The sequence below is a fragment of the Monopterus albus genome, unplaced genomic scaffold (genome assembly GCF_001952655.1).
Source record: "Monopterus albus unplaced genomic scaffold, M_albus_1.0 scaffold30.1, whole genome shotgun sequence".
NCBI classification, from domain to species: domain Eukaryota; kingdom Metazoa; phylum Chordata; class Actinopteri; order Synbranchiformes; family Synbranchidae; genus Monopterus; species Monopterus albus.
In genome coordinates, this window is record NW_018127910.1 from 1,501,868 (window position 1) to 1,519,579 (window position 17,712).

At 40.0% G+C, this 17,712-nt stretch overlaps 1 protein-coding gene across 4 annotated transcripts in view; it reads left to right on the forward strand.

Annotated features, from left to right (window-relative positions):
- Positions 1-17,712, forward strand: part of uggt2 (UDP-glucose glycoprotein glucosyltransferase 2) — a 38,821-nt gene that overhangs the window by 1,133 nt on the left and 19,976 nt on the right. For 3 of the 4 annotated variants that reach the window (XM_020596425.1, XM_020596427.1, XM_020596428.1), the window contains exons 3-23: positions 1,430-1,512; positions 1,625-1,755; positions 3,380-3,492; positions 3,695-3,872; positions 5,364-5,460; positions 5,543-5,612; positions 5,780-5,880; positions 6,206-6,305; positions 6,729-6,789; positions 7,089-7,180; positions 7,359-7,509; positions 9,331-9,450; positions 9,740-9,825; positions 9,956-10,091; positions 10,360-10,491; positions 10,599-10,763; positions 10,992-11,115; positions 11,206-11,304; positions 12,908-13,002; positions 13,929-14,135; positions 16,950-17,081. In XM_020596425.1, the coding sequence (XP_020452081.1) occupies positions 1,430-1,512; positions 1,625-1,755; positions 3,380-3,492; positions 3,695-3,872; positions 5,364-5,460; positions 5,543-5,612; positions 5,780-5,880; positions 6,206-6,305; positions 6,729-6,789; positions 7,089-7,180; positions 7,359-7,509; positions 9,331-9,450; positions 9,740-9,825; positions 9,956-10,091; positions 10,360-10,491; positions 10,599-10,763; positions 10,992-11,115; positions 11,206-11,304; positions 12,908-13,002; positions 13,929-14,135; positions 16,950-17,081 (2,473 nt within the window). Of the gene's footprint in view, positions 1-1,429; positions 1,513-1,624; positions 1,756-3,379; positions 3,493-3,694; positions 3,873-5,363; positions 5,461-5,542; positions 5,613-5,779; positions 5,881-6,205; positions 6,306-6,728; positions 6,790-7,088; positions 7,181-7,358; positions 7,510-9,330; positions 9,451-9,739; positions 9,826-9,955; positions 10,092-10,359; positions 10,492-10,598; positions 10,764-10,991; positions 11,116-11,205; positions 11,308-12,907; positions 13,003-13,928; positions 14,136-16,949; positions 17,082-17,712 lie in introns of all 4 variants that reach the window. The other variant, XM_020596426.1, reaches the window with a different exon arrangement.

The following is a 17,712-nucleotide window of genomic DNA, read 5'->3' on the forward strand; positions in this document are numbered from 1 at the left end:
CTGGGCACCCCTTAAGGTGTATTACTGAAATTCAAGTACCAGGATGGGGGGTAGGGGAGGCATGCTTGCGCGCAGAGCGGTCCAATGATTGGTTCAATGTTCTCATCTTCACACCTCAAGCATTAGCATTACAAGCCCCTTCTTCCTCTAACAGTGACCAACACAGAGAAAATACAGTGGAAAAACAGTGGAAAGGATGGTGCTTGTCAACTCTGGAGGATATGCTTGGTGATGGTTAAGGGAAGTATGGGGTATATCCAGCGACCGTATATAAAAACTAGACAAACCCACTGTGCTGTCACCCGTTGGTTAAAGCGGTTTTGAAGCTCAACTCTGACCATCACTGTATTTGCAGCACTTCACTTAGTCTGCTTGGTTTAATCCAAAAATGGGCAAAGAGATGGAATGTGAGTGGAGCTCTCTAGACAGCTAGCATCAAGCCTCATATGGCTGGACCTTCCCACTTGTCATTCAAAGCGGCCACACCATTAATTAATAAGTAACATTTAGTCTCAGTATAATTTAAACAGGTGAGCTGTAAAAAATTCACCCTTGTATAGTTGTCATGGAAGAGGAAATTAGCTATACAGACCAGAACCTTTTTGTACAAGGCTGTAAACACATTTATTTATGCTGTAGAGTTGGGCATTTTAACATGGGAGTCTATGGCAATTGATTTCTTTTAGGGGCTAGTTTCAAGTGGCCATTCAAGGAACTGCAAGTTTTGACACTGTCATTCATTTTTCAGCCTCAGAGTTTGCTGCTTGGGTATACCACTCATTAGGTTCCAATAGTGAAAATGCTTCATAAATGAATTACCAACATAAAGTGAGGATGTGACCTCACTGTCTTCAATGGCAGCTATGGCCCTGGCAGTAAAAACAGAAATTATTCAGATTGTTTGAACACAGTTTTGTCTTGGTAGTCGTTGAGCTTACATTGTAGTGGCTGTGAACAAGTGAAGAGTGTCATTCCCTAAAATTGTTTAATTATTGTGGAAAAATTGAATCTTAAGTTTACCTTTATCTGTCAATCCATGGGTGCCATCCCAAAAGCTCTAACAATTGGTTAAATAATTGCCCTCAAGTGGTCTTAAAACTTAAATGTGTGTCCCTAAATGGACTTAAATAGCAGTGTAAAGCTATTTTATTGTTAAAATGGTTAATTACCTACTATACATAAAATTGTGCTCAAAATTTTGATCAGAAACATACTGTATATTTTTTGTGTGTGAAAATATTCTGATTGTCTGATTGTAGTACTGTGTGATGCTTGATGATAGCAGGCATTATGGAACCAAGACAAGTTGGGCACTGTCATTACCAGAAAATCTAAAATGATTGCACAGCTGGGGAGTCAGAATATTGTTACTTACTGTAGGTGCATACTGACTGTTGGTGACTTAATGCTTTCATTTTCTTTTGTGCAGTGAGTTTATTGGAGAAGATGGGAATGAGAAATTCTGGCAGTTTATTGACACCGTGAAGGAGCTCACTGTATACAAACAAGGCGGTATGTGAACTGTAGAGGAGTATGATAACAGATTATAAACAATTTTGCACCATGCCAGGTGTGCTTCTCATGTAAATAGTCTGATTATTACAAATGTTGATGTGTCTTACAGAGTCTGTACGCTCATACTACAACTTGGTCATTAAAAAAGCTGGCCAGTTCCTCTCAGATCTTCAAGTTAATCTCCTCAGGTTTGCTCTGGCCTTGCGGTCCTACTCACCAGCTGTTCATGCATCCCAGCAGGTATGTTGTGGTCAAAATAGTAAGGATCTATCTATTATACAGCCTTCGTAAAAGCAACCTGGGAATACAAGAGTGCAATGTCTGTTTCTTGTTAGAGGCTGTTTCATTGTCTGCAAGAGTGCTCTGCAGGTCTTACTTGCAGTTTTTCTCAATTACTTTGGCAAAGTCTTTAAATGACACTCATTATTCTCAAAACACTGTTTTAAAAACTCCACATCGATACTCATTTTCTCACAACAGAACTTGCATATCTTTGTGGTTTCTCCCAGAATTCAAATGTGTAAGCGTAATTATCCGCAATTGATCCAGTGATGACGAGTTAGCGCTGGTGATCAAAATCGATTAGATTGCGTTTTGTTCTCTCTCTCTCTCTCAGATCTATATAGCAACATACTTTGTGTGGATATCCTTATATGCAAAGCATTCCATATTCTGTCTAAATGTAAAAGTTAATTGAATTTCAAATCAAACAATTCTGACATTCATCAGCCATTGCAGTCATGATATTTAGCTTCCAGGTTTCTGAAGGTAATTTACTGGCATACTGTAGGGAAGATTTAGGTTCCACATTTCCTGAATATGGAACAGGCAGACAACATTAATTTACTGTGTCGAGACATTTGTCTTTACTGTATGTTGTATTACTGCTAAGTGCATACCGGTACTCTAAATAGAGGGAGTACTTGAATACATGGTTCATGCTGAGAGATCCCCGAAGAAGCATTTTTAATTGAAACTGTTGTTTATATATAAGTTTGAAATGGATACCACTGAGTTGGTTGTAAACTAAATCTGACCTTAATATTAAGTGGCTCTGTGCAGTTCCTGTGCACCTTGTGTACACAGTCCTTAGTGTTAGCCTTTTCACTATGTTGGTTTCAGTGATAAGGAGACATTTCATTTTGGTGACAACAGTGCACTGGGTGATGAATTTCTCTTATTTAAATACGTGTGAAATATTAGTGTGTAATGGCATTTTGCAGCAGAAATTAAGTGATTGTGCCTCACAGTGTAGTCTAGGGTGGAGACCGCTGGAGACTGTTGAGAATAAATCAATTAGGGTTGAGATGCTGCAGAACCAGTCCACGATGCCAGGGATCAACATGCCCACACCCCTGAACTGGCCTGCTGCCCAACACTGCACCAAACCCCTATACCTATCCCTGCAGGTAGAGGGCCCCAGGGTAGCATGCCTCCATGCCATTTTTTCTTTGGGATTTGCCTGACAAAGCCCCATGGGCCAAGGCCTGGCCACCAGATGCTCACATATAAGCTCCCCTCCCGAGTCTGGGTCCAGTAGAGAGCCCTGGTTTCCTTAATCTGGGTACGGTGACACAACTCTGAAATGTGTAACTCAATGGGGTTCTTGGAATTGCTGTTTTTCTGGCCCGTCCCCTGGGACCAATTTGCTATGAGTGACTGGAACCGGGCTATTGCCCCTGACGACACTGCTCCCATGGCACATGAACCCCTCCACTATGGTTCAGTTTCTCTGTAGGGTGACTGCGCTAAGCCTTAGAGAGGGTATGGAGCTCAGATATCCAGAGGGGGCCAGATTCTAGCTGTATTAGCACTGATATGTAGCCATTAGCCAGAACATTTCTCTCCTTTCTACTCTGAACAGATAGCCAGTGACGAGCCTCCACCTGAGGCTTGTCCTGCCTTTGTCTCCATCCATGGCCAACATGGCTGCAGTACGAAGGACATCAAGAAGCTCGTTAAAGCAGCTGCAGGCAGGTAACATGGACTGTCTCTGTCTTCCTCTCCGTAGATTAAATGAATCCTTAGAGCAGAACAAGATAAGAAGATGATGTAGTTATATTATTATTAAAATTTTATTCTTTGATGCTTTCACTGACTGAACTTTTCCTCTGACAAATGTAAAAATGTTGGAATTATTTTATGCCTGACATGCCATTCCATTTCCAAATGTTTGCAGGCCAAAGCCATATTTATACAAGAATGATCACACATACCCAGGGGTTGTTAAAACAGATGTGCCAGTTGTGATTCTCTATGCTGAGATTGGCACCAAGAAGTTTGCCTCTTTTCATAAGGTGCTATCAGAAAAGGCTGAAGAGGGCAAACTTATATATGTGCTTCGACATTTTGTAGCGGTGAGTAGCAATGCTTTTCCACCCAGTCAGAAGTCCACTGACTTCCCAGCAGATATGTTATGTAATCTAACTTGTGCTCATATATTTTGGTTTTCAGATAGAAGAGAAAAGATAAGGGTTATGATATTGTATAATTATTTTTTTTGGTCAATAAAAACAGCAGTTATCCCACTGACAAGTATTGTCTGTACAGCCAAAGTCCAATTTCTTTGTGCCACAGACCTCTGTTGTTTCATCTTTACTTGGATGATGGCACTATGGCAGAGATACAACAGTGATAGTTTTTTTGTGAAATGCTTGAAGAACAAGGATCATCAAAGCGATTAACTGTAGATCGCATTATTGCGTAATGTTCAAAAGAAGAATTATCAAATTCCTCAAAATTTAACAACTATAAACTGATGCCTTTGCAGGAGTAGAAGGTGCTTCTCTTTGTGCTGAAAAAAAAATCATGTGTGTGTGGGTGTGAAAGTCCTTTGATTGTGCTTGTGAAAGACTGAGACAGTGCTTTGAATCTGGGCGACATTAATGTCAAGGCTGAATGTCAGTCAGTCTGCTCTTGTATGTACCTGCAGCAGGACCGTGTACATCTTGTTCCCACTGGCAGGCAGCTTTTATAGTTTAGAACTTTCACTGAGTGTAGTATTGAACAGTCCCTTCCAATTAACAAACAGCATACACACAAACACATATAGGAGCTCATAGACAGTATACATAATATAGTACCTAACATGATCAAAAGAATGTGAACACACATTTTAAGACCTGGCTTCACAAAACAATGTCCAAAGCTGATTAGATAGGGTTATGATAAGGGTCAGGAGGGCCCTGCCCAAACAATAGAGACCAGCAATACCTCCTCCAACAAGCTGCACAGTCAATCTTTACACTCAGATAAGTAGGCTCTCCTGGTATGTGACAGGAAATTTGGTCATCTAGCTGCCTAGAGTCCAATGGGGGTCTCCTTTACACTTTTCCAGCTGATTATTGGCAAATATCTCTTCTCCTGATGTTGATTCTAAAGCCATTGTGGAACTTGGTGATTGAAACTATAGACAAGTTACTTTTTGTGTGTCAGCACTCAGCCTACTGCATTGTGGCTAAGCTGTTCTTGCTTTGAGACATTGCCACTTCATAACAGCAGTTAACCTTACTGTTGATCAGGGCGACAGTGGCACTAGCCTAAGTGGTTTATTGGAAAGATGGCATCATTGACGGTCATTAAGCTCTTCATTATGGGCCATTTAATGAAATATATTTTTGTTTGATTGATTTTATGAACATGTGTATGGCTGAGGCAGCTGAACCCTCTAATTATGGGATGTCCACATCATTTTGGCCATATACTGTAAGATGTAGGTGGCAAGTATCCCCTGTTGGATGGGTCTGTAGTGTTAATGAGTGTTATCACAGTACATATGACTTTAGCGTATGTAAAATAAACTGTACACTGTTACATTTAGGTCTTTACTCTGCTTCTTACTGCTGCAGGATCCAAAGCCTCGAAATATGCTTTTATCTGGCTATGGTGTTGAGTTGGCTATCAAAAGCACAGAATACAAAGCTGTGGATGACACCAAAGTAAAAGGTCAGTTGGTAACTTATTAAACATTCTGTGTTGGACCTCGCTGTGTCCAAAGCAGTTAGACACAGTCTATTTTGCTTTGTAGATTCAAAGGCAGTAAATGCTGAGGATGATGATAATGATGAAGTCCAAGGATTCTTTTTTGGAACATTAAAGTAAGTAGCTTAACCATAACATGTTAATTGCAAATGATTTGAATCCTCTTGTACTTTCTGTTGTTGTTGTTGCTTGGCATCCTGTGATTTGTGAGACTTTGAATTGCAGCTAAAATTAAAATTGTTGTGTTAAATCTGTGTCTTCCTTTTTTTAAACTTCCTCTAAGGAAAGTTCATCCAGAGCTGCAGGAGCAACTTGTTGAGCTTCGCAAACATCTTCTGGAGAGTACAAATGATATGGCTCCGCTCAAAGTGTGGGAAATGCAAGGTATTGATCTTCTATTTGAGTTACTTACTGATTGTTAGAAAAGACGTTCATCATAACAGTTGAAATGCTTAGTAACTGCAATGTGGAAGTTGTGTTGTTTAGCTTTGGAGTTACCGTATATTATAGCTACCATTTGTGGCAGGAGATGCTTTTATTTTGTACAGTTTTGTACCCTTTTCATTGATTAACAGTTACTAACACTGTCAGTGTCTTGGAGCACATGCCATGTAAAATGCACTGATTGTCTTGCATGGATTTAATATCTAAATATCACATGCATATATGTAGATGTATAAGTGTTGATTTAATTATTTGATAATTACAGATTTGAGTTTCCAGGCAGCTGCCAGAATCATCTCCGTGCCAAAGTTTGATGCTTTGAAACTCATGCGAGACCTGAGTCAGAACTTTCCAAGCAAAGCCAGGTAAAAAAAATTCATCTTCTTTTCTCTTTCCGGCTGAGTAGGTACCATTCCAAAATCCAGCTTTTGTGCACCCTTCTCTGTATTACAGTGTGTGTGAATCCATCCACAACAAATGCTATCATTTAAGTGCAAAGGAAATATGCTTTACATAAACCCATTTGTTTGAGCATTGTTACTCTTCCCTGTGTCCACAGTAAATACATCTGTTATACAGAGATCTAATCTGCTTTTTGACATTGCTTGTTTTCGCTCAGGCATCTTGTAATAACACCAAAAAGTGCTGAGTAAGAGTCTGGTGTTTACAGTGAATAGACTGCAAACATACCATCTGAGGGTTTTTGGAGATTAAAAGTGGCATTTTACTGCTGACTGGGGATGTGGTAAAAGCTGATGGTGACTGTACATGTTTTACTGTTCCCACAGATCACTGACAAGAGTGGCTGTAAAGCAGGAAATGAGAAAAGAAATTGAGGAGAACCAAAAGGTGCGAAATCATCAGCAGCATTCCCATATGATACTGCAGGAGGTTTTTTTTTAAATAACTACCTTAGTTATTGCACAAGTTTTATTTAAGAGAATCTAATCTGTCTGAAATAAATTCCATTACAATGTCAATTTTGACATTTTACTTTTCTTCTAGTCTCTGTGCAGGCTTTCTCTTTTCTGCTTACTGCTGTAGTCTCTGTGCACATCTTTTCTTATCAAAATATAAAACACGAAAGGTAGAATCACTCAATTAGGGGACTTTGGCATCCGACTGACGCTTTGAGCTTGTTCTTTCAGCATCTCAGTGAGACCATTGGCGCTCACCCAGGAGACGGGGAGCTCTTCATCAATGGGCTGCACATCGATCTGGACATTCACAACCCTTTCAGGTAGGAACCCAGCAGGAGGGAGTGGTGGTCTGCCTGTGCTCTCCCCAGGAAGCCTCAGAGCCATGCTTCGCCTGAGTAACCCTGTTGCAACAAGATCAGAGTTGGCTGCAATTTAAAGCCACTGCTACACATCTGCAGTAATATGCGTATAGAAAATAACATGATTTTGCATTTACAGCATTTTGGACATCCTCAGAGGAGAAGCCAGGGTCTTGGAGGGGCTTCATAACCTAGGTATAAAAGGAGAATATCAGAGCAAGATGCTGAGGTTACCTGTGAATGCTGTGGATGACAACTATGCCTTAGATATCAGACACCCAGCAATAATGGTGAGTCCTGTCCAGAAGAATAATTCATCAGATCAACACTGCAGGTGTTTTTTTTCTTCTTTGTGTACTTGCACTAGGGTGTGATTCAGTGGATCAGTCATTAGACTATTGCAACAGTCTCGAGCTTGCCAGAAACCTCAATTATTAACTGGAGAGTTAGCCAAGAAAAGCTATCAAATTAAAAACTTGCAAATTATAATGTTGGCCCTTGTGGCCATTTTAATATTCTAAGTACTATAAAAATGCCAAAGAACTGAAGATGTTAAACATGTCCACATTCAACCAAAATGTCTATAATTTCAGCTTTCACCTCCCCTTCTAGAGACAGAGAGTATCCACAGTATGTGTCTGAAAGAAAGAGACACCGAGTGTTAGAGAAATAATGACAGTTATACCATGGGGAGGCTTTATTGTTACAGAGTAAAAGACCATAGTTAGTGCCGAATTGACCAGCAATAATGGATCAATTAGCATTTTTGGTTTTGGACATTTATTATAAACATCATATCTAATAGCTCTCTCTGATGGTGAATGGTAGAGCTTTGTAACAAGTGTACAATGAGAACACATCAAATTAAAATATTTGATATACCTTGCAGCATCATATAACACTGAGTTTATTAAATATGTGCAAAATTACCTGTCTATTGAGCAGGCAGGATACGAATGACTCAGAAGAGAGGTTCCTTTTCTTGTTTCTTTATTAGCACTTGAAAGCAGGCACACTCCCTCAGAGTATCCATGAGAGTGAATCCCAAGTTAAGTTCGTCATACGTTCTGATGCTTCTCTATCATAGCCAATTAGAACGTTCCACAGCTAAACTTGACACAAAGATGATAGGAGCAAGTTACAAAAGTGCAATCAGTCAAGAGAAAAAGAAAACTACGGATATCTCTTCATCTTGTGGGAAACGCGCTTCTCCTGCATTATCTAATATCAACTTGAAACATTCATTTTGCTTGTATTTTGGATGAGCATACACACGGTCTACATACAGTGAGACAACATATTGCCTCAAATATATTAATCAGGGGCTGAAAGGTTTATTTTAAACACTGTGTGAATGTAATCCTGAGGCTAACAGTGTAGTGTAGTACTATCAGTAAGAAATCAGATGTAGATTTTCTACAACATAGGCTATTCTAGTTATAGTACATTTAGTTTGAATCCACAAATCTTTATACTTTGTGATTAAATATTCCAGGTATACTGCACAGTAAAGAAATGATACTTTAAAAAGTCACCAAATGCAACACTGTGCAGTATGTTAGAGCTCTTGATAAATACCAGGATAAGCTTGTCGCCACAGTGAGTCATTAATGTCAAATACAGGGCATAGTAGCTGTCACGCCCAGGAATTCAATGGTGCCTGCATTGGACATTAAATACTGTATCTACGAATGGATGACTGGTGTCAGGACAGGAGGTAGATGGTCGTTCTGCTGGAGGTTACAGACACGGAATGAAAAAACATAAGTTATGTATAGGCCCCACTAAACCATTAGATATCAGAATAAACCACTTATTGTAAATGGGTATCGTGATCATGTCGCATTTATGTGTGTACTGAAAATACAACCTTAGAAACACACAAAAACTCTAAATAAGGAGGGATCAATTATTTTGGATTTCTTTTGTATGGTAGGAACTGTTGCCATAACCACAGACGAAATGCAATCACAGCATAGCAAATACTGTTCTGCTCTATCAGTCTGAACTATGCTCGAGTGAGATATTGATTCTCTACTTATTCTAGGGTTGCTGTTTTTTTATTCACACTTAATTCATGAATTTATTTCTTTTTATCCTGTGCTTTCCAGTGGATAAATGACATAGAGAATGACTCGACGTACCTCGGGTGGCCGGCGGGTCTACAGGACCTTCTCAGAGCCACTTTTCCTGGAGTCATCCGGCAGATCCGACGCAATTTCTTCAACCTGGTGAGGGCAAAACAGAAATGCTAGTGGTAGTAGCGATGATGGGACTGGAAGTGAGAATGGTCTTCATTGTTGTACAGTTGTTCTGCTGACTTAACCGAACCTTGTGAAATGCTGTCACATTGTGGAGTGTTTGCTATAATAACACTCTGACTGTACTAAGTGAACTCACTCACACAAAACAGCATATTGTACAGAGTACATTTGTAATATGTCATTTTGTTCTTGATTATCAATACAAGACTGGGTGTATTTTTGCATCTGTTATCCGATTTATGCCTTTGTTTGTTAGGTGCTGTTCCTAGATCCATTGCAGGAAGAAAGTGTTGAGCTGGTGAAACTAGCAGAGCTTTTCTACAAGCACAAGATTCCCCTGAGGTTGGTGCTGTTATTTCTCACACCTCCGCTGCTGTTTATGTGATCTGCTCTTGGCATTTAAAATCTTTACCAGATAGTGATTCTCATTTCACCTGCAAATTGAATACTTGGTTTTGTCCCCTTTCCATAGAATTGGATTTGTGTTTGTTGTCAACACCAAAGATGATATTGATGGCTTCTCAGATGCAGGAGTTGGATTTTACAGACTGCTGAATTACATTGCAGACGAGTACGATTTATCCCAGGCTCTTGTAACCATGGTCTCAGTAAGTACATCGCATATATAAATCTTAGCTGTTTTAGCGAGCACTTCTTAAAGCATAACTAAAGCACTCTCTCTGCCTGCTCGTATCTCTTCATGCCTCAGAAATAAGTTGTTTTATTGTGCACCGTGGTATCCCATACTTTGAGACATTATTGAACTAGATGAGTCAGTGGGGTTTTGCCCTGGTTTCAGCTCTTTCAAACAGAGTTGGAAATTATTGACAGTGGCAGTAACGGTCAAATCTGCTCTGACTTTCCACTCCCTTGCAGCTGTACAGCAAAGTACATGTAGGGGAGACGCTGTCTGTTGATACACTCACTGACTACCTGAAGAGAAAATTCCCAAAAGCCAATGCTGAAAGGATTCTAGGTGTAGAATCGGAGTATGATGACAAAAGAATGGTAAGGAAATTCAGTTTGTTTTGTCTTTGTGCTCATTAGTAATTATAAATTAATGAATGATTGATGAGGAACAAGAGCCCAGGATTTAGTCTGTGATTTTGCTCCAGGATGGTGCCCTCTTTTACAAAAAGAGCGGCCTGGGTGCCCTACCTCTGGCTTTATTTAATGGAGTCCCTCTGAGCCCGGATGAGATGGACCCAGATGAGCTGGAAACCATCATCCTGCAGCGCATAATGGATACCACCACCACCTTGCAGAGAGCTGTCTTTATGGTACGATACATCTGAACAGAAAGAGACACTCTCTCCATATTCAACGTACCAAAATAAAATTTTTGTACTATGTAGTAGAACGTTTAGGTTAATATATATGTGGGTGAATTTAAGTAAACAAACACTAAAGAACTGTACTAGCGGCAGTTTGTTCATGCTTATAGTCTACATAACATAATATGCATAATATCCTGTATAACTTTGATTCCTTTTGCCCTTTGCTTACAGGGTCAGTTAACTGAGGGCTCAGATGTGGTGGACTATCTAATGGAGCAGGCCAATGTGGTTCCCAGGATGAACCCTCTTATTTTAAGCACTGACCGCAAGTTCCTTGACTTCACTGCCACACCAGGTGACCGGTGCTACTCATTTTACACCACCCAGTATTGATTAACTGTCTATATTCCTCTGGTGTTTTTACTTTTTATTTCTCGTTTTGCAGTTGTAGATGATTGGGAAGACACAACTATGTTTTCGTTCCTGGACATCAGAGACAAAACAGCAGTGATGGCTAAGAGAATGAAGTACTTTACAAACACCGGTAAGGCATTACTTGTTATTTCATGCCTTGCTTTCCCAGCAAACACAATTGCAGAAATGCACACTAAGTCGTTTTCAGTAACTCAGTGATTTGCAACAATATTAACTTGTTGAAACATTTGCATTTTCTTATCTAAAACTGGAGCAATTATAGTACATTTGCTAGATGAAAAATAGTAAAATGAGCAACATCTAAACAGACATTAAACCTACATTGCTTTAGTGATTTATGAAAGTGTGAAATTGACCTTTGTTAAGACAGACAGGCTGCACCTCCAGCAAGATAATTGCCGGGTCTGGTGATTGGCTTTGTGCCAACAGTCTAAATGATCGTCAGAGTTGCTCAGGCTGAGAGTGTAGCTGTCTCAGTGAGGCTGAGAACACTGATTGCCATCCTCCCTCTGTGGTCTAGCTAACTGACTGACTGCCTGCTTTACTGACTGATTGACTGCCTGACTGGCTGGGGGGAATGTAACTATGACAGGTGGTACAATTCTCCTCTAATATACTCAGCTCTCTGCCAGATGTCTTTCTCCCTTGCCTCTCACACACACAAACTGAACATTCACTGAAACGACTATATCTCATTTTCCTTCTCACTTTCATGTGATTGTCAGTGTGTAAGCTGGATGAAGACTTTTAAAGTATAACTAGCTCTCTGTGAAAGCCATGTAAGCATCAAGGTTGACACTGAGAGCTCAATAGTACATTTGCCCTTGCTTTGATTATATAATCAGTGGCCATCTTATTAAGAACACCTGTACATCAGCTTCTTAATACAACTGTCTAATCAGCCAGTCATCTGGCACCAACTCATGCCTGCATGATCAAGAGGTGCCAGGTGTTGTACAAACCAAAGATCAGAAAAGGGAACAAATGTGAGCCAAATGACTTTCATTGTATAATGATTGTTGGTGATGGGGTGGGCATCCTGCCTGCGTACTGTTACTGATCATGTGCATCCCTGCATTTTAAGTCCTGCATTTTCTGCAGGACTTAAAGTTCTTTGGCTGGGGTTGTTTAAGGGGTCACTACTTTGAAAAAGCACTCCAATGGATTGGCTGTTTGTTTTGTGTTCATGCCATTGTTGTGATCTTTTGGACTAATTTGGCAATAGTTTGACAGTTGTATACACTGTTTAGAGACGACGGATGAATGAGCATTGAAAGGTTTGAAAGACAGGTGTACTGGATAATCTTTATGGCTTTGGAAGTTGTGCTTGGCCTTGGAAACCATAGCCTGGTAATTATATCCAACTGAGGAAAGGGTAAACAGATCATTTTCCAACACTTGGACCCTTCAAGTTAACATAAGAATTCCAACTTAGAACCTCTTTGTTTTTTTTGTCTTAATGAAACAGTGATGATGTGCACCTCCACAGCGTCATCCATCTGGCTTGAAGCCTGCAGCTCACTAGGCTATGTTTTGAGTATTACAATACGCAACAGCCAATTCCGATACAGATTCCAGTACAAGAGTTCTTTTATTGTAATAAAACAGTCAACATTAATAAAGAAAATATTACATCTGAGTAATGATAGATAAAATTGAATGTGATATGTAAAGGTTTACAGTACTATAGAACTGTGGCTCTTTTCTGTTAGGCGCGGATGGGATGAGTACTGTGACCATGTGGATAGTTGGAGATGTTGAGAAGGTTTCAGGAAGAAAGTTATTACTCAATGCTCTGAAACATATGGTGAGTGAACTCTGTCTTCTTCTCCCCTTTTATCTCATCATGTTTTGTTTAAGGGAATGTAATTTTTAACCTTTATTTATTCAGGTCAGTTTCACTGAGAGGGAACCTCTCTTTAACAGGAACGACCTGACTGAACAGTATATAGTCTGTAGTTATGTGTGTTGTGTATTATATGTTAAAAACATCAATATTGAACTTATTGTACTGAAATTGAGAGTCCTAACACCAGTGAAAATGTTTTAGTTTTAGTCATACTGCAAGCTTTAAATCCTTAGAAGAAATTAATGCTGACTCTGTTAGTACAGTTTTTCTACACTGAGCTGTCTTTGACACAAATTTAGCACTTGACGTCAATGTGCCTACAAAACTTCAGTCCACCCATCCATTATCTGTACCGCTTATTCCTGAATAGGTTCACGATCCCAGCTGACATTGGGTGAAAGGCGGGGTGTAGACAGGGCGCCAGTCTCTCACAGGGCTGCCTACAAATCTTGTCTGTTGTAAATTTATACCTCACATACAAATGTAAGATATAAAGAACATTGAGATGGTTTGGATTATAATTATCAGGTTAGGCTTTTTTATGACAAAAACTTGTACATTTAATATGAAAATGAATCTTCTGCAATGTGCTGCCTAAAAATCATTAATACATATGCCTCTAAAATGAAATGTTCACTCTTGATACCTTGCAGATGGATTATGTGTAATACAGAAAGAAGGCATTTATTTTCTGGTGGTTATTAAAAAAAGTTTCTTTACTGGTAGAAAAAAAGAAAAAAAACCTTTACTGTTACTTTTAGGCAATCAACACTTTCTCCTCCTGGTGCGCTTCCTCAGTGACACCTGCTGTGTCTGGAAATATGAGAATGCGTGATATTTGTGTGAATTATATCACTGTTGTGTATGTGTGTGTGTGCAAGCAGAAGGCTAGCCACGGAGTGCGGGTTGGAGTGATAGATAACCCCAGTGGAAAGCCCAGCACAGATAACACTGTGCTGTACAGGGCGATCTGGGCCGCTTTCCTCACCCAGAAGAATAAGGCTGCAGCAGACTTTGTGCAAAAACTCCTGAAAGAGGAGAAGAGCCAACTCCTCCAACAGGGGACCAAGATGAAGGACTTACTCATGCAGGTAAGCGTTTCATTTGAATTTCTTTTATATTTTAAGCAAAAGGAAACCTTTTAGATTCTCTACTTTTCACATTCACATAAAAGTTGAACTGTGTGACCTGAATTTCAGGTACAGCTTGGTATTATAGTCTGTTGATTGCTGATGACAAAATATTAAAAACCAAAAAAAAAAAATGGCAGTGATTGTTTGCTCACATTCATGTTCTTGTCTATTAATAATTTGATCAGAAAGTTCTTTAAATCAAAGTTTTACGCAGTTTAAACTTGTTTTAGGCAAAGGTTTTGTATAGCTGCTTGTGTTTAGACAATATTTAACTTTTGGAAACCTTGGCTTTTTTTAAAAAAAATAAAAGGTTTGTAGAAAATCTATGTAGATTCCTTTAAAGTATCAAAAATATTATTTACATTTAGTTAGTGTAAGCTAATTAGCGAGTAGCATTACCAAGATGGTACACTGATATGATATTTGGCTTCTACAGTAGCACATGTGATCCACATCCTGACAGACAAGAACAGGCTGCATGAATGTCACTACAGGGTATATATGTGAGAATTTGATACCTCCTATCTGCAGCAGGACTCGGACTCGAGTTGCAGTCGCAAAAAACATAAAACGTGAGAAAACTGGCTCGCAAAACAACCAGAGCAAGGAAGGAAGATCAAGATTTATCTCTCCTGCAGAGGATACGTTCATTAGTTACCAGCTTCAGGAATCGCCACCTCAGATTAGAGCTCACATCAGTGCTTCCCAGAGTTCAAGTAGCTGACACATCTCCTTATCAACCGTTCCGTGGAGACTGCTTAAATCAGGACTTCATTGCTGCAGGAGAAAACACTACTGAGGGAGACCAGTAAAAAGAAGAGAGCTGCTTTGGCAATGAAACACAAGGAATGGACAGTAAACCATTGTACTTTAGTGTGACAAGTCCAAATCTGAGGTCTCTGGTCCAAACTGCCATGTCTCCATCTGCAGTGTGTGGTTCCCTCCGTGAAGCATAAAAACAGAGATGTGATGGTTTGGGGATGCTTTGCTGGTAACATTGCCGATGGTGTATTCAAGGCACACTTAACCAACTGAGTTACTACAACATTCTGCAGAAACACACCGTCACATCTGGCTTGCTCACAGTGGAACCAACAGCAGGACAATAAGGAAAAAATAAAAACATCCAGACTCCGTAAGGGCTTTTTGATCTAGGAGGAGAGCAATGGGGTACTGCATCAGATGACATGACTTCTACAGTCACCAGACCAAAACCAGTTGAGGTCATCTGGAATGAACTGGACCATAGACTGATAGAAAAGAAGCCAGCAAGTGCTCAGCATATGTGTGAACCCATTTGTTGGAAAAGCTTTCCATGTGACTACCTCATGAAGCTGTTTGAGAGAATGGCAAGATAATGCAAAGATAAAGAAAAAGTAGCTACTTAAATCTTAAAACATTTTTTTTAATGTAATTCCATATGTTTTATTATTACTTTGATGTCTTTGGTATTAATCTTCATTGTAGATTCTACAATGGAGAGAACAATAAAAACAAAGACAAAGCCATTGAATGAACAAGTTTGTTCAAATTTTGGACTGGAACTATAAATTATTATGTTTTAGGCAGCACTGATGAAATAATAGTAAGAACTAGAAAAGCAAAGGTTGGATACAACCACTTGCAGACATTTGTCTGATTCTGCTTGCTTAAGTGCACGGTTGGGGAAAATGGTGATTGATGAGCCCATCTTCTCATTCCTTCCTTGAACATCAGCTAACAGAATACATTCTAGAGGTCATATGATGTGCCGCAGTCTGCGGATGTCAAGGCAAGCAGCCTACTCAGTGTCAGTTCCACTTGATCTGTCACAGGGGCCAGCACAAGACAGGCTCCACACTCTGAATCTTTAAGTAAACAATACTGGTCTGCAGGATGGGATGAACAGCCAGACTTCTGGTCGCTGTTCTCGGTTGTGTTTCCCCTCCCCCGTGTTCAGCCAAGCTTGACCATCACTTTGCTGCTGTAAGTGGTTTACAACCACTGGTGTTCTTTATGCTATAATGTGCAATATCCACCTACGCTGCTTTGCACAAACAAATTCTCGGGCTCTAATTAACAAATCAGCTGACAGGAAAGGCCCTGTCTCGCCTTTCAGAAAAAACGTCATACAGCACAGGTTGCATTTGGGACCAACCCTAACAAACTGTCCTTAAATTATACCAGCCTTAAACAAAGGGGAGAGATTGAACTGGAAATAGAGAAGGAAGGATGGGTAGGAGGTGGCTGTGTGAGTTGAGGCCCAGAGTCAGGGGATATGAGTTTATTATTGGCTGCCAGACAGACTTGCTGACTGGATTCTACTGACATTATTGGTATTTCACCTGTTCTCCTGAGGAGAGAATGAGTTGGAGAAACCAATAACCTGACTCCACAAACCCTCCACACTCCCACACCTAATTTGTTATAGACAAAAATGGCCGAGACTTAATTAAGAGTTTGTTATATTAATTACAAATTGATTAATCTCATTTTCACTAATGTGCATTTCTGACAGCTTGGTCCTCTGGCTGAAATATTTTCTCTTCGAAAACTGCAGTGATTGCACTGATGAAAGGAATCAATTATATTGTGAATAATTTTGCCTTACATACATCATTCCCTACGCCAATGCATCACTCAGATTTTGTTTTGGTCCGACTGTAAAGGAAGAAAGGTTGTTGAGCAAGACTGTTGGTTTATTCAGCACATCACAAATTCTTCAGAACTGTGTGACTTAATAATGCAATCAATTTATGTAATATCCTAAACAAACTCATTATTCTGGTCTAGGGCATGGATGTTGATGCCTTTGAGAAAAAGTTCAACACAATGGAGGTCGATTTTATCCGCAGTCAGCAGCTGTTCTGTAGAGACGTCTTGAAACTGAATCCTGGACAACGGGCAGTTATCTGCAACGGCAGGGTGAGTGGACTTCAACCCCAGCACTGTTCATTTAGTATCTTCACAAATGGTTACTTGAGAACACAGATTAACAGATTTGATTTTTAAACAGTGGAACGGGGAAGGCCAAGTCTGCTCCCTTTCCCTCAACCACGCATAACATTGCCGGACTGTTGAGCCCTCTTAGACAAGCTCCGTACTCAGGGTCTGGGAGCTGTTTAGGAGAGGAATACATCAATGCATCATGCAGTGGGTCTGGCCTCTCCTGTTAAAGTCAGGGTCTGACCCCGATCTGCATAACCCCAGTTTAAACAATCAGGAGAAACCATGCTAAACAATGAAACAGAGAGAGAGTCTAACTTAACTTACAATAAGGATACCACTCTCCTGGCTGACCTCGCTCTGCTGAACTGGAGCCTGCCAGTAGTGGTCTTGTCTTGTTGCGGTGCTGGTGCTTCAGGTCAGAAATAGTATTATTATTTGTTATTTCATAGATAGATAGATAGATAGATAGATATACACACACAGGTACCAGACTGCATAGAGTTGAACAGATCCTCACCACACACACAAGCCAAATGTTAAACCCCATAAGTCCCCTTTGTAATTGTCCTATATCGTCGTTTTCCATGTGCTGTCCTCTGTCTTGTTA